The sequence below is a fragment of the Mustelus asterias genome, chromosome 10 (assembly GCF_964213995.1).
Source record: "Mustelus asterias chromosome 10, sMusAst1.hap1.1, whole genome shotgun sequence".
Classification (NCBI taxonomy): Eukaryota; Metazoa; Chordata; class Chondrichthyes; order Carcharhiniformes; family Triakidae; genus Mustelus; species Mustelus asterias.
The window spans coordinates 84239460-84252153 of NC_135810.1; the positions used below are offsets into that span (position 1 = coordinate 84239460).

At 38.5% G+C, this 12694-nt stretch overlaps 1 protein-coding gene across 1 annotated transcript in view; it reads right to left on the reverse strand.

The window, feature by feature from the left end:
• Nucleotides 1–12694, reverse strand: part of LOC144499725 (radixin) — a 77322-nt gene that overhangs the window by 35098 nt on the left and 29530 nt on the right. Inside the window, exons 3-5 of the mRNA XM_078222072.1 lie at nt 8528–8611; nt 4821–4916; nt 2419–2693 (exon numbers count right to left, since the gene is read on the reverse strand). Coding sequence (XP_078078198.1) covers nt 2419–2693; nt 4821–4916; nt 8528–8611 — 455 coding nt within the window. The remainder of the gene's footprint in view (nt 1–2418; nt 2694–4820; nt 4917–8527; nt 8612–12694) is intronic.

Sequence of the window (12694 nt, forward strand, 5' to 3'; positions counted from 1 at the left end):
TAACAGCCAAAACAGCAAGTGGCAACATGTTCAAATTGACATTTTATTTCCCCAAATATTCTTCAAACTAAACATACCTACTGCAGTAAGCCCTTCACATGCTACAGCACGAATTCTGACATCACCCACAGCTGGGGTTCTCTGGTCCCTCTGCAGTGAATGGAGTTTTGGCTGAGCACCAAATTTTTCATTCTCACTAGCAGCAGTGGCAGGACGAACGAGATCAGAGAATCCCAGCCTACATCTTTACTAAAAGCTGTAATGGTGGTCTAGTGGTTGACACGCCTCCTCTACTGCTCCAGATGTTAGATAGCATCAGGCCAATGCATGACTTGAGATATGGCCTTAACTATGCAGCAATCTAAGTCTCAATCTCCAAGGACACAAATGATGCAAAGCTCACGCTATTACCTGGCAAATTTTCAAACAGCTGGCACAGTCACCACAATAGCCTATTATTAGGAGGAGCATTGGGGTAGTAAATGTAGCCTTTACCAGATCAATTAATAACACTTCCAAGATGCCAAGACATTGAGGGAAAGGGAGAAATGGAAAAGGAAAAAAGTATATTATAATGTATCATGCCTTAAATTTTATTTTTCTGTATACAAGGGCTGCTGTGGCCTTGAGCACACAGATAAAGTAAAAGATGCAAACCTTTGTTTTTGACATTGTTGCCCCCTGTCAAAAGACAAAAGGGAAGCTTTTTGAAGGAGAAATTGCTAGAAAAGATTTTAATTACATTGAGGAATGATCAAATGAAAGCCACTTACATAAATGTTCATGCAACCAAATTGTTTTTAAATATTGGTGCAGTGACACAGTGGTAAAGAGATACAAGTCATTATTTCTGCTATTTCTTGAGTGCAATGTTGCCCCTGGACACCACAATAATTCATGTCCACTTTTGAATAATGTCACGATAAAGTCCCAAAACACTTGTAATGCGTTCCACACGAGTATTAGACTCACGTAGAAATTTCAGGGCAAGCCAGGATATGAAAGGAAAACTAGATGAAGGGCAAGAAAAACATATCAAGTGATAGCTGTGATAGAGTTAGAGCACTCTAGCCCTGGAATTGGAAGGCTATGGGCTATCACAGGAGCTGCACAGTTTAACAACCAATACTGAAACAAGACAGTCTATGGGTTTCCATGTAAATCTAATGTTTCACTCAAACTCTACTCCAGAGACTTGTGTACTTAATCCAGACCAACAGATCAATGCACCTTTGGATGTGCCATCTTTCAGATGAGACATTAACCAAGGCCCACCTCAGATGAGTCTAAAGATCACACGCCACTATTGAGAGCAACAGTGCAGCTCTCCATACCCTGGTCAATGTTTAATAATTATTGCGGTTTTTAGGGAAAACAATTGCTTGCAGCATTTCTCTACAGCAGTGACTGTGCTTCAAATGAACTTCATTTGGCTGTAGAGTGCTATTTGTGACATATAATGCCAAGTCGTTCTCGTCATAACTCCTAATAAATAAAGTCAAGAGTGGAAAGGGGGGGGGGGGAAGAATCCAAATTCAAAGTGGTCGAGTTTGCAGATGTTGCTGAACCAGGAGGAGCAAAGAAATCAGAAGCTGCAGTTCAGAACATACAGAATGATTTAAACTAACACACAAATCATAGAGCAGTGGCAAGTAAGGTTTAATAGAACTATGAAAGGCTACACAAGGAGGAAAAAAAATTACAAAATGTTTAAGATAGGTAAGAATGTAGCAGAGACCCCCCCCAAAGAGTCTTGGGAGATGGAGTCAGAGGATTCAATTGAATTAATTGTGCTATTTTATGGATATTTGAAGATTCCCAAATGCCACAGCGGATCACCATTTAAAATAAAGTCCTAGCATGACAAGACACTCAATCACTAGTTAACAGATTAACTAGGTGTTAGTCAATGACTCCATTCTCTTCATGTGAATACCTAGATGTTAAAGGTAAACTATTTGTACTATATCCTTTTCTTTCAAACTAACAATTCCTATATAATTCATCTTAAAAATAAATATTAGGGTCACAAAACACCTCCCTACAAAGCCAGACTTCTTCCAGAATCCACCTTAATCTGAAAAATTTCTAGACAGAGCTGATTGTGACACAGACCTGACAGTTATCAGTGGGAACTAGACACAAAGTGGCAGGAGAGAAGACAATTTACTTCAGCACACTCAATCCCAAACACAGCCAGTTTAGCTTCACCCAATATGGGTGGACAAGGTTAACCTAATTCATCAACTCTTGATAGCCACTGGCCCCATGACACATGTTGGCCCACAGCAACAAATACTCTAAATCAAACAAGTCACTTCACTAAGGAGACTGATCAGAAGTTAGGAAAAGGTTCACTTTACAAGTAGTACAGCAATTGAAGATAAAAAGCTGGCAGAAAACCTTAGTTCCACTTACCGCTGGGGAAGAAGTCGATCACTGGCTAGATAACCTGACTTATGAACGTCTTTGTTGAAATCTCCATATTTCGCTTGCACAGCATACGAAGCAAGTAGGACAGCAGTTTCTGGTGGACAATAGATTTCATCATTAAGAATGCCCTCCTTCACTTGCAAGAAGAATAAACGCTGCGTTATCTCCTGGATCAGCTCCTCAGACACATCTTCTGGGAAGAACTTTGCCCTGAATTTAAATTGTAGCGGATTCTCTTTTCGCACATCCTGCTGAGTAACCTGAAACATGCAAATTGGAAAAGAATAAGCAGGAAAAGAATAAGCTGTTTCTACAGGACAAAGAGGGTGGGGGGGGGGGGGGGAGGAGCCTGGCACAACAGGATTTTGTGGAACACTTCACAGTTAAAAACTGTATTTGTACATTTATTCCATTCAATTATTTGAGGTTTATATTTAGCCACACTGATTCAGCAATGAAAATGTAATTACTATAATGTGAAATGAGAGGTCTGAAGTGTTGAAAGAACAGTACCCATTTATAATGTAAAGTGCTTCATCACAGCATGCAAAATATCATGGTCAGAAGGAAAAATAAAAATGAACATTAAGCAGGTGGAGTATATTTGGGTCCAAGTATGTAAATAATTTGAGGGAGACAAGACTTTTGGCAGGATTTTCCAGCTCATCAGCAGAATCTTCCAGTCCCACTAAATTCAATCCCCCATGGCAGGGGAAGCATGCAAATAAATTCAGGCTTTGGGGATAGAGGGGGTTATGGAGAGTTGGAGCTAGTGACAATGCACTCAGGCCATTGCAAAAAATATTCATGACAAGAAAGCAATTGGGAAGAGTTTTATTCTTGATCGCCATCTGACAACTCCAATTGGACTTGGTAAATCAAATGCAAGAGCTAGACAGCAATCTTGATTATTGGCCTGCTGTTCACCAATGACCACTTGAGCAAGATCACAATGATGACAGATTGGGGAAGGGAGAACCCAACTAAAAACTTACATTTCTTCAACTCAAAGTAACCATATGGCTATGCCAAGTAGAATGCACCCAAGTTGCAGTTATATTTATGTACTTTTACAAATATCTCCATCAATTAGTAGAAAATACAGATGCACTTAAAATTGAATTTTTTTTTGTTTAAAAGCAAGATGTCTGAAGCTTTTGTAAAGTTAGTGAGCTCAATAAGGATTTTCTCGTATCTGGTACTTGGCTTCAAATCCAGCCAAAGAGGTTCATAAATCAAGAAGACTGCCTGCTGGCTCCAAGAGTCCGTGTGAAATGAGCTCAGACAGTGTCAATCCAGTTCACAAGGAATCTGCAGCATAAACTGTCCATCATTTAGCAATCTTTGCTAAAAGAGGCCACAGGATGGCTAGTACGTGAATTGGAAAAAGTATTATGCTGGTATAGGAAGCAAAAGGTGTAGTATCAAGTAAACTTTACTTTGACTGTTACATCCAAGATATTATATCTAAGCTGCAATTTAGAATGCCTAAAATGGAGGGCAGTTCTATTGTCACACATCTACCACTCACCATGAGAAGTGTGTATGCAATGTTGTAACTGAAACGTAGGTATTACTTACGGAAGATTTATTGTTTGTTTTATTTTCTCCTCCTGTTCCACCACACCCACCTCAAATATTTTACGCTGCATCTTTGTCAGCAATGGTATTTCATATCAACCCTGACAAAGGCAACCAGAATCCCAGAACCAAATAGTGTCAATAATATCCTGTACACTAGCCTTTAAGTTTACTCTTACATAGCCATTTCCTGTTCACATCCAAAGGTTAGCAGCAAAGTCATAATGTGGAGAAACCGTACATTTTACTTTCTCCGAAATTGGTCTGTTCATTTGTAGTACAATGTTCTTTAGCGACTACTGAAGGATTGGTAAAAAGAAAATACTTTCCACAATGATCTCATGTACTTTGATATATAGTTCAAACCTTAAATCCAAACTTGGACAAGAGTTTAATCTTCAAGTTTTAGTGGCCCTTTCACTCTTTTCAAAATAGAATCCACCCCCACCAATCAACTTGATTTGAAAGGTTTGAACACAAACATTTGTAACAATGATTCAACAAATTCCTGCTGAACCCAAATGCATTATACATTTTCCAGAATCTTTGAAAGAAGCAGTGAATTGTAGAAAAGCCAGAATAATGATCAACCTGCACTAATTCAATGAAACATTTCTGTACCAATATGTTCTAAGTATCGATTGAGGTTGTGATTTATGTTTGAATACGGATTTATGTTTTTTAAAAATTATGCCAGGCATTTTTTTAAAGCCAAATGAACTGAGAAATAAATGTGTGCACTGCAGAATGTTTCTTGGGACAAATTCTTCCAGTTTTAAATTAAAAGATTCAGAAATAAAAAGTACCTTTTTGTTTAACTTCAGCCATGTGGTATATCCTTTGCTGTCTATATACTGCAGGCCAAAGAACCACACTTCTCGTAGGCCTACAGTTTTTACAACCTGAAACAGAAACATCCATCAATATCACATTGATGTATCACAAGTCAGATGAAAGAAAGCTATCTGAAGTTCTATTATGAGCATAAACAGCAGAATAGTTGAGTAGTGGAAGAAATTATTTTGGTATAAAACAAAGATCACTCATGCTAATGGAAATATCAAACTTTGCAAAACAAGTTTTAAAGATGACTAGCAACTGGAATAGGATATATATTCTGCAAACCAGTTGCACCATGCAAATTAGATCATGGCTGATCTGTGTCTCAACATATATACCCTTAACTAATGATCATTAACCGTTTAAAATAGCATACTTTTTTCTTGGGGGAGGGTTGCTAACCCTCGCAAGATTTTTTCATATTCATTTTACACCCATGATTCCCTTTAGTTGCATTTGTGTATGTTTCATTTAGTTTGAGGGGAAAATGTCAACCAGCAACATTGTGGCTATTGATAACGTGAATACAAACTCATTTAAACATTTAAAATGTGTGCCTTTTCAAAGTGGTCCCTATCCCCAACAAAAGCACCTTAGCAAAGTATTAGCCATCCGTAACTAAATGTGTTCTTAAATTCTCATGTAGGACAAGATGTGAAGTGTCATCTGAAAGGGGCAAAGAACAAGTTCCTCATTATGAGCTGACTGGAATGCTCAGATCCTCTTGCTACAACTATTACACATTTATGAAATTCATTTACTACTTGAAGTTGGATTTAAATGCAAATTTTAAGTACCTTGTTGCAAAATCAGTTCCCAATCAGCTTGACGTACATAGTGGCAAAACAATAGCGCAGTATTAATACCAACGCTTGGACAACATCACCATCATTAATTTTAATACAAATGGCAGACGTGAAAAAGAGTGTGAATTGGCTGTTAGCACTGCCATGTTCACAACGTATTAGAATAATTTCAAGGCATTAATCAAATCCAAGTGAATGCCTCAAATTGAAATAATACAATCTCTCAACCAAAAATACATTTCACTATTAATGTATCGGACCAAGTAAAAAAAATTCAACTACATTAACGAAAGATTTTGTACATCTTACGTTAAGCTGCCTCAAGTCAAAGAATGCATGCTAGGAAAAAAAAATTAACGGAGTATTCTCAAGTCAACAGCTCCGTTTGCTTATGGAGCATGAAAATTAGGAATTTTAAACATCACAAGTCAAGACTTTTAAAAATCAACCCATGGAATAGAAAAGCCATTTTCTATAGTATGCATATGCCTAGGGGCAGGCTGAAAACGTGCAACTGAGATAAAATTAGGAAACTTTTCAAATAAAAACAAATGGCAAGGCCAGTATTTTTTTGTCCACTTGTAGATGTCCTGATAAAGGTGATGGTGGGATGCTTTCTTGTATTGCTGCAGGATAGCAGTCCGATTCAATAAGCAGTTTGTTAGGCCACAGAAGGCAGAAGTCAGTCACACTCTTATGGGACTGGGGTCCTATATAGGCCAGAGTGGGTAAAGATACAAAACCCAAGCTAGTTTAGCTTTTAAACATTAATTTGATAGCTTTATATCCCCTTCTGCGGATGCCAGATATAGAGACAGATTAGGAGCAAGTAGTATTTGGCAAAACATAGTTTAAGTGAGTTGATGTCATGCATATGGATTTTGAAAGACATTCCATTATGTCTTAGGCCACCATTTAATAAGAAATTCAGATAGCTGACTCCAGAAGAAAGTGATGTAATACGGATATACAGGAAGCAAAGTCAGGGTAAAAGGTTACAGTCAGGTTGGGAAAATGGTATACCGGAGGGCTCAGGTCAGCCAGTCCATTGTCCACTTTTGGTAGACCTAACTTGAGCTCACAACATATCTGAGCAATCTAACATCAAAAAACAGGTTTGACAGTGTGAAGAAATATGTAGGCAGATTAATAGATGTAATGTAGATAAGCAAGAGGAAAGGGGGGGGGGGCGATGGGGTGTGAAAGGAGAAAGAGGAGACATACAAATGCAGCAGTTTTCATTGAGCCAGTCTTTCAATATTTGGCTGTTCCATCCTGCTCCACCTCTGGACTTGTGGCTGGTCATGGCTCCCACTCCATCGAAAAAAAAATCTCCCAAATTTTATGTATCTTACAATTCTAAATATTCTAGGCTGTCTCCTTAACACACTGTTGCTCAGCAGTAATATATAGGAAGGAGAACCTGCCGTATACACATCGACAAAACCCACCTCTCCTGCAACTCACTTATAACCACCGCTGTTACAAAACGTGGAAAAAATTTCCGACAGCCACCACTGCAACACTATCCTCCTCTTCCTGAATCCTTAATATTGGACTTCATAAATGTCTTGAGCTCCACTCTAAATTTCCCAAATCCAACCCTGTCTCAGTCTAGTTTTCCCATCATTCTATGCTGTCTCTACATATTGAATTAAACATCTTGTTGCGGGGGTTTTTTCAGAGACTAGGTAATGATAAAACTTCAGCTAATAGAGACTCATGAAGCCAGTGTCCCGGTTAAAGATGTATCATTATTTGACCAATAATTGATGGGAGAGGTTAGCATCAGGCGGTCTTGAAGAGAAGGTCTTGAGCATTCCAATACCGCTCTGAAGTTACAGTGCATCAAACAGATCAATTAAAGATTGCTCAAGTTTTACTTTTCCCACCCATCTGGTAGTTATGAACCAATTATTAATACAAATCATTGTTAATAGTTGTCATATCCCTTAGCCAATTGCATTCTACCCTCTGAAACCATGGAATTTCATGGGTCCATAGAGTCTGCTTCTTGCCCCAGTCACTTAGCAACTCAGGTCAAAGTTACTGCTCCCACCAATTCTCATTCACGTCAATGGCCGAACCAGACAGCTGACATTCTCATGTCTAAGAACTGTCTTACAAGGACAATGTGAACAACCCTATTCATAAAGTGACTTTGAGAACCACTGTTAGTAACTTTTGCTGATTGAAACCATGCATATTCTGCGGTTTCATTGTTGCAAAAAAAAAGTGGTCTGTCTGTTAAGTCTTCATTCCATCATCCCTCACAAAACAGCTTGCCTTTGGCTGAAGTGTACAATTACTTAAAAAAGTTAAAATACATGTTTAAATCAGAAATACCATGTTTAAGCAGACAGTACCCCTGTTAAACCGAGTCTGATCAGAAGTCATTTCACTTATGGCTGGTAGTTTTATTAGTGACCCAAATCCCCGATTTGAAATTTCTCTAACCTACTATGAATTTCTGCAACACATCCTTACCAATATTTTCAAATCTCTGGTCTCAGATGCGACACCTGTAACCTCCTCCGCCTTTACCAGAAAACCCATGATCTCCTCATCCCTTGTGCATCACCCTTCGCTGCACACTCAATTCAGGTGAGAAGCCTTCAGAGGTCTTCCTCACTAATTCCTACCACCCTTGCTAACTTTCTCCATTCAGCTCCAGATACAACAAAATGACTGGCCGTGTTTTTGGCCACCTCCCTCATTTTTTCCATTATACAAATGTAAATTGTTGCTGTCAATTTCAAACTGAAGAGCTTTACGAGTTCAATTAAACTTTCAGCCACATAAAAATAGATTTATGCTTCATACGGAAATAAAATTTTGACCCGATGATGAAGGGAAAAAAAGCTTACCTGATCAAAGAGCTGCTTGCCAGTTGTATTTGGCTGAATGGCAAACTCTAGCTCTGCATCCATGGTTGTTACACGTACATTGATCTGTCGACAGGCAGAAAATTAAACCTATTAACTTATTTACCTACAGCGAGCTATTAAAATCAATTCTGTAATTATAAAGCAAGAAGAAAATACAAACAAATTTTGAAGTCATCAGCATTTTAACTCTCTCCCACTTTGAATAACCAGAAACAGCCATTTCTACGCAACTCCTTTAAAGTGCTATCATTATTACACTCCACAAAAATATTTTTGAAGTCTAACCAAAGCATCAGGGGATTATATTCATCCATGAAAATAATTAGAAGCGCATGATGTGCCAAATATAGATTAGGTTAGACAAAAACAAGTTTGCACATTTTCTGGCTATAAAAATGAAAATCAGCATGTTGCCAGCTTGAATCCATGTTAAGTGCATCTCTTTAGATATTAATCTTCAGTTTATTTTTTATTGCAATATTTAAGAACCTTATTTCTCCAAGTATATTTTCTCAGTTGCATAACATTTATTTACCCCTGCAGGTTTTCACGAATAGAATATTAGCTCAGCATGTTGCATCCCATAGTGAATGTTGAAAATCAAGGTAGTTCAGGGCATTATACAGGAATATCATTTTCAAATAATTGGGTACCACTCTACTGGCTGGCTATCTCAAAAAACAAACAAAAACTAGCTGGGGCAACGCACTGATTTTCTAATCCATTCAAGTGTAATGCATTTTAGAAAAGACTAAAGGAGATAGGAAATGTACAGTAAATGGCAGGACCCTTAAAGAGGATTGATAGGCAGAGGGATCTGGGTGTACAGGTACACACGTCACAAAGGGGCAATGCAAGCAGAGAAGGTAGTCAAGGTGGCATACTTGCCTTCATCGGCCAGGACATTGAATTTAAAAATTGGCAAGTCATGTTGCAGCTTTATAGGACATTAGTTAGGCCGCACTTGGAATATAGTGTTCAATTCTGGTTGCCCCACTACCAGAAGGATGGAGGCTTTGGAGAGGGTACAGAAAAGATTTACCAAGATTTGCCTGGTATGGAGGACATTAGCCATGAGGAGAGGTTGGAGAAACTTGGTTTGTTCTCACTGGAGTGACGGAAGTTGAGGGGCGACCGGATAAAAGTCTACAAGATTATGAGGGGCATGGACAGAGTAGATAGTCAGAAGCCACCTTTCTCCCCCCCCCCACCACCAAGGTGGAAGAGTTACTAGGGGGCATAGGTTTTAAGGTGTGAGGGGCAAAGTTTAAAGGGAGACGTACAAGCAAGTTTTTTTTTTAAAAAGCAGAGGGTGGTGGGTGCCTGGAATTCACTGCTGGGGAAGGTGGTGGAAGCAGATATGATAGAGAGTTTTAAGGGGTGTCTTGACAAATACATGACTAGGATGGGAAGAGAGGGATATAGTCCCCAAAAGAGTAGGGGTTTTTAGTTCAGTCAGGCAGTATGGTTGGTGCAGGCTTGGAGGGCCGAAGGGCCTGTTCCTGCGCTGCAATTCGTTCTTTGTATACTCATTGAAAAAAAAATACAACCAGTAAACAGGGATCATGTCCTGGGTATGGTCACCAGCACAACACCCCACCCACCTGTCTCACTTTCAATTTAAACAATATATACAACTCGTCCAACTTGAATGGCTGTATTATTTAAACTAGAAATATTCCAAATCCAATTCCCAGTCTGCACAAAAAGGTGACTGGTCTGAGCAGAGGGATGAAAGTGTTCCACACTGAATCTTACCACCTGTAGATGGAAGGGGAGTAGTAGCTACATTTCACATTCCCAATTACAATGTAGTGACTCCTGTTGAAAAGGCACATGAATGCCAAGCAACACAAGGTAAGAGGAGTGTCTAGGATATGCCATGTGGGCAAGTAGACAGGTTAATGTTTCTGGGAAAGATGGTAGTCAGCAAGTAATCCATTATGCCTCAAGAGGAAGTGGGAGAAAATCGCAACTATGGCTAGCAGATCATGCTAAATTAAGTGTCTGTTTTACAAACACGAGTATTCTACCATATACTACACAGTTATTACTTTGTTGTTCTGCTCACCAAAATTTGTCGGGTCAGAATTTAGTTCCCATTAAGAGAAATGAAGATTGGAAAATATTTATCTTTCAAGCTCCTAAAAACAAATCTACCATTTTGCTTTTCTATCTTGCCCAAGATAGTCGCAGATGCAAAACAAAGGGCTAAAAGTTTTTTCTTCCAATGTTAGCTACCATTAAGTCAATTATTACAATCCAACTTTATTGCCTATTTTGAATCAATGTCAGCTTCATGTTCTTCAGCAATGGTGACCTGCCTTCACTAAGGCACAATCTTCAACCTTTCACTGGAAATCAGGAGACCAGCATGAAAGTAAATATTTTCAGCTCCAATTGCATCCCTGTTTAACTCACCTAGGTAAATTTCAGAATGAAAATCAAATTCAACTCCCAAGACCATATTTAGTGATATTTCAGAACTTTCTCTTTCCCCCCCCCCCCCCACACACACCTTTTTCTGAATAGCTTTTAACCATGATCTTTTTTCAATTCACATTTGGAAAGGTACAAAAGACACAAAAGTCTGAGGTCAAGTACCAACTGACTCAACAGCTTCTTCCCTGCTGCCAGACTTTTGAATGGATCTACCTTGCATTAAGTTGATCTTTCTCTGAATCCTAGCTATGTCTGTAACACTACATTCTGCACTCTCCTTTCCTTCTCTATGAAGAGTATGCTGTGTCTGTATAGCACACAAAAAACAATACTTTTCACTGTATACCAATACATGCAACAATAATAAATAAAAAAGGTTTCATAAACAATGTGATATAAAAGGCAAACTACACCATCAATCCAGTTGTTGAAATATTTAGAACCATTTGGGCCGATTCATCTTGCGTTACTAGTTAGGCAATTCATGGTTCCTAGTTAACGACTGCTAAGTGATTAAATATTTACCAAGCTGCAAACCTTAAAATTACCAGTAAATTGAAGCTGACTTGTACCAAATTAAGGAGGTTGGAATTACACTCAAGAAAAAGCCAATGGTTTAAATTTCTCCACCCTCCAAACCACACAAGTATAAAATGCTAGTTGCTGAAATTTATTCTTTATATGGCTTCATTGGACCACCAGCTTTCTACCTCCTCCAGTAGTTCCATCAACAGAAGGTAATCACCAACATGTAACTAAAGACTTTAGCCCCCCACAAAATAAAAAGGTAACTTAACAGAATTAACCTGCACAATAATCCAATTTTCAAAAATGGAATTCTGCCCGATCAACCTACTCAACAACCCAACTGGATAGGGTGCACCTCCAACCTGCAAAACAGACCTTGTACAAAAGGCTTGAAACTGTAGGTTTAAGGTAAGCTATAAGAATAGATTTTTAAAAAAATTTTGTTGGATAGGAAACAAATATTTATATATTATGTGAAAGCTTGGGAGGAGGACAAGCTGGGGGGAAAAAAATAGGTGGAATTACTAGGTTGGAGTTTCAGGGTGCAGTGTCAAGTGCTGGTGTCCAAGTTACATAAACTCAAAAGTAGTCACATCTGCAGACTATACCATAGATGGAACAATTAAATTGCAAATCACTGGTGCATTAGGCATACAATAATTGGCCAAGTTAAATTTTAAACAGTAAACATAAAAGTTCTACACAGGAAAGAAAAAATTGCCAGATACTCCATGCTGAAATAACTAACAATAAACTCAGGGGCCTTATGTCCAGCCAATGCACTGCAGCAATCCACAAGCTAACAGGATGTTAAAACTACAGAACCAAAAATGTAGAACACAAGTCAAGGAGGAAGAAATCAAATGGTCTGCGCATCAAGAAACAAGACATTCTAACATGAGACACAGTGAAGATGACAAACGAGTTGATCCCCATTATCAGGTGTCCCAGTCTAGAGAAAAAAAATTTGGAACACTAGGTTCAACACAATTGAACTGTACCCAGCATATGAGCCTTCTGGACAGTTAAGGGCGTCAACAGAATCCTTAGTGCAATACACTCTTCAAATTTAAAATTCACTGTTCTTTTGAGAATTCATTCAGCATCAAAGCGAAGTGAAATATTCTAAAATAAATCAAGAAAAAAAGTGCTTAGTGATTGGGTTTAGAGAAGACA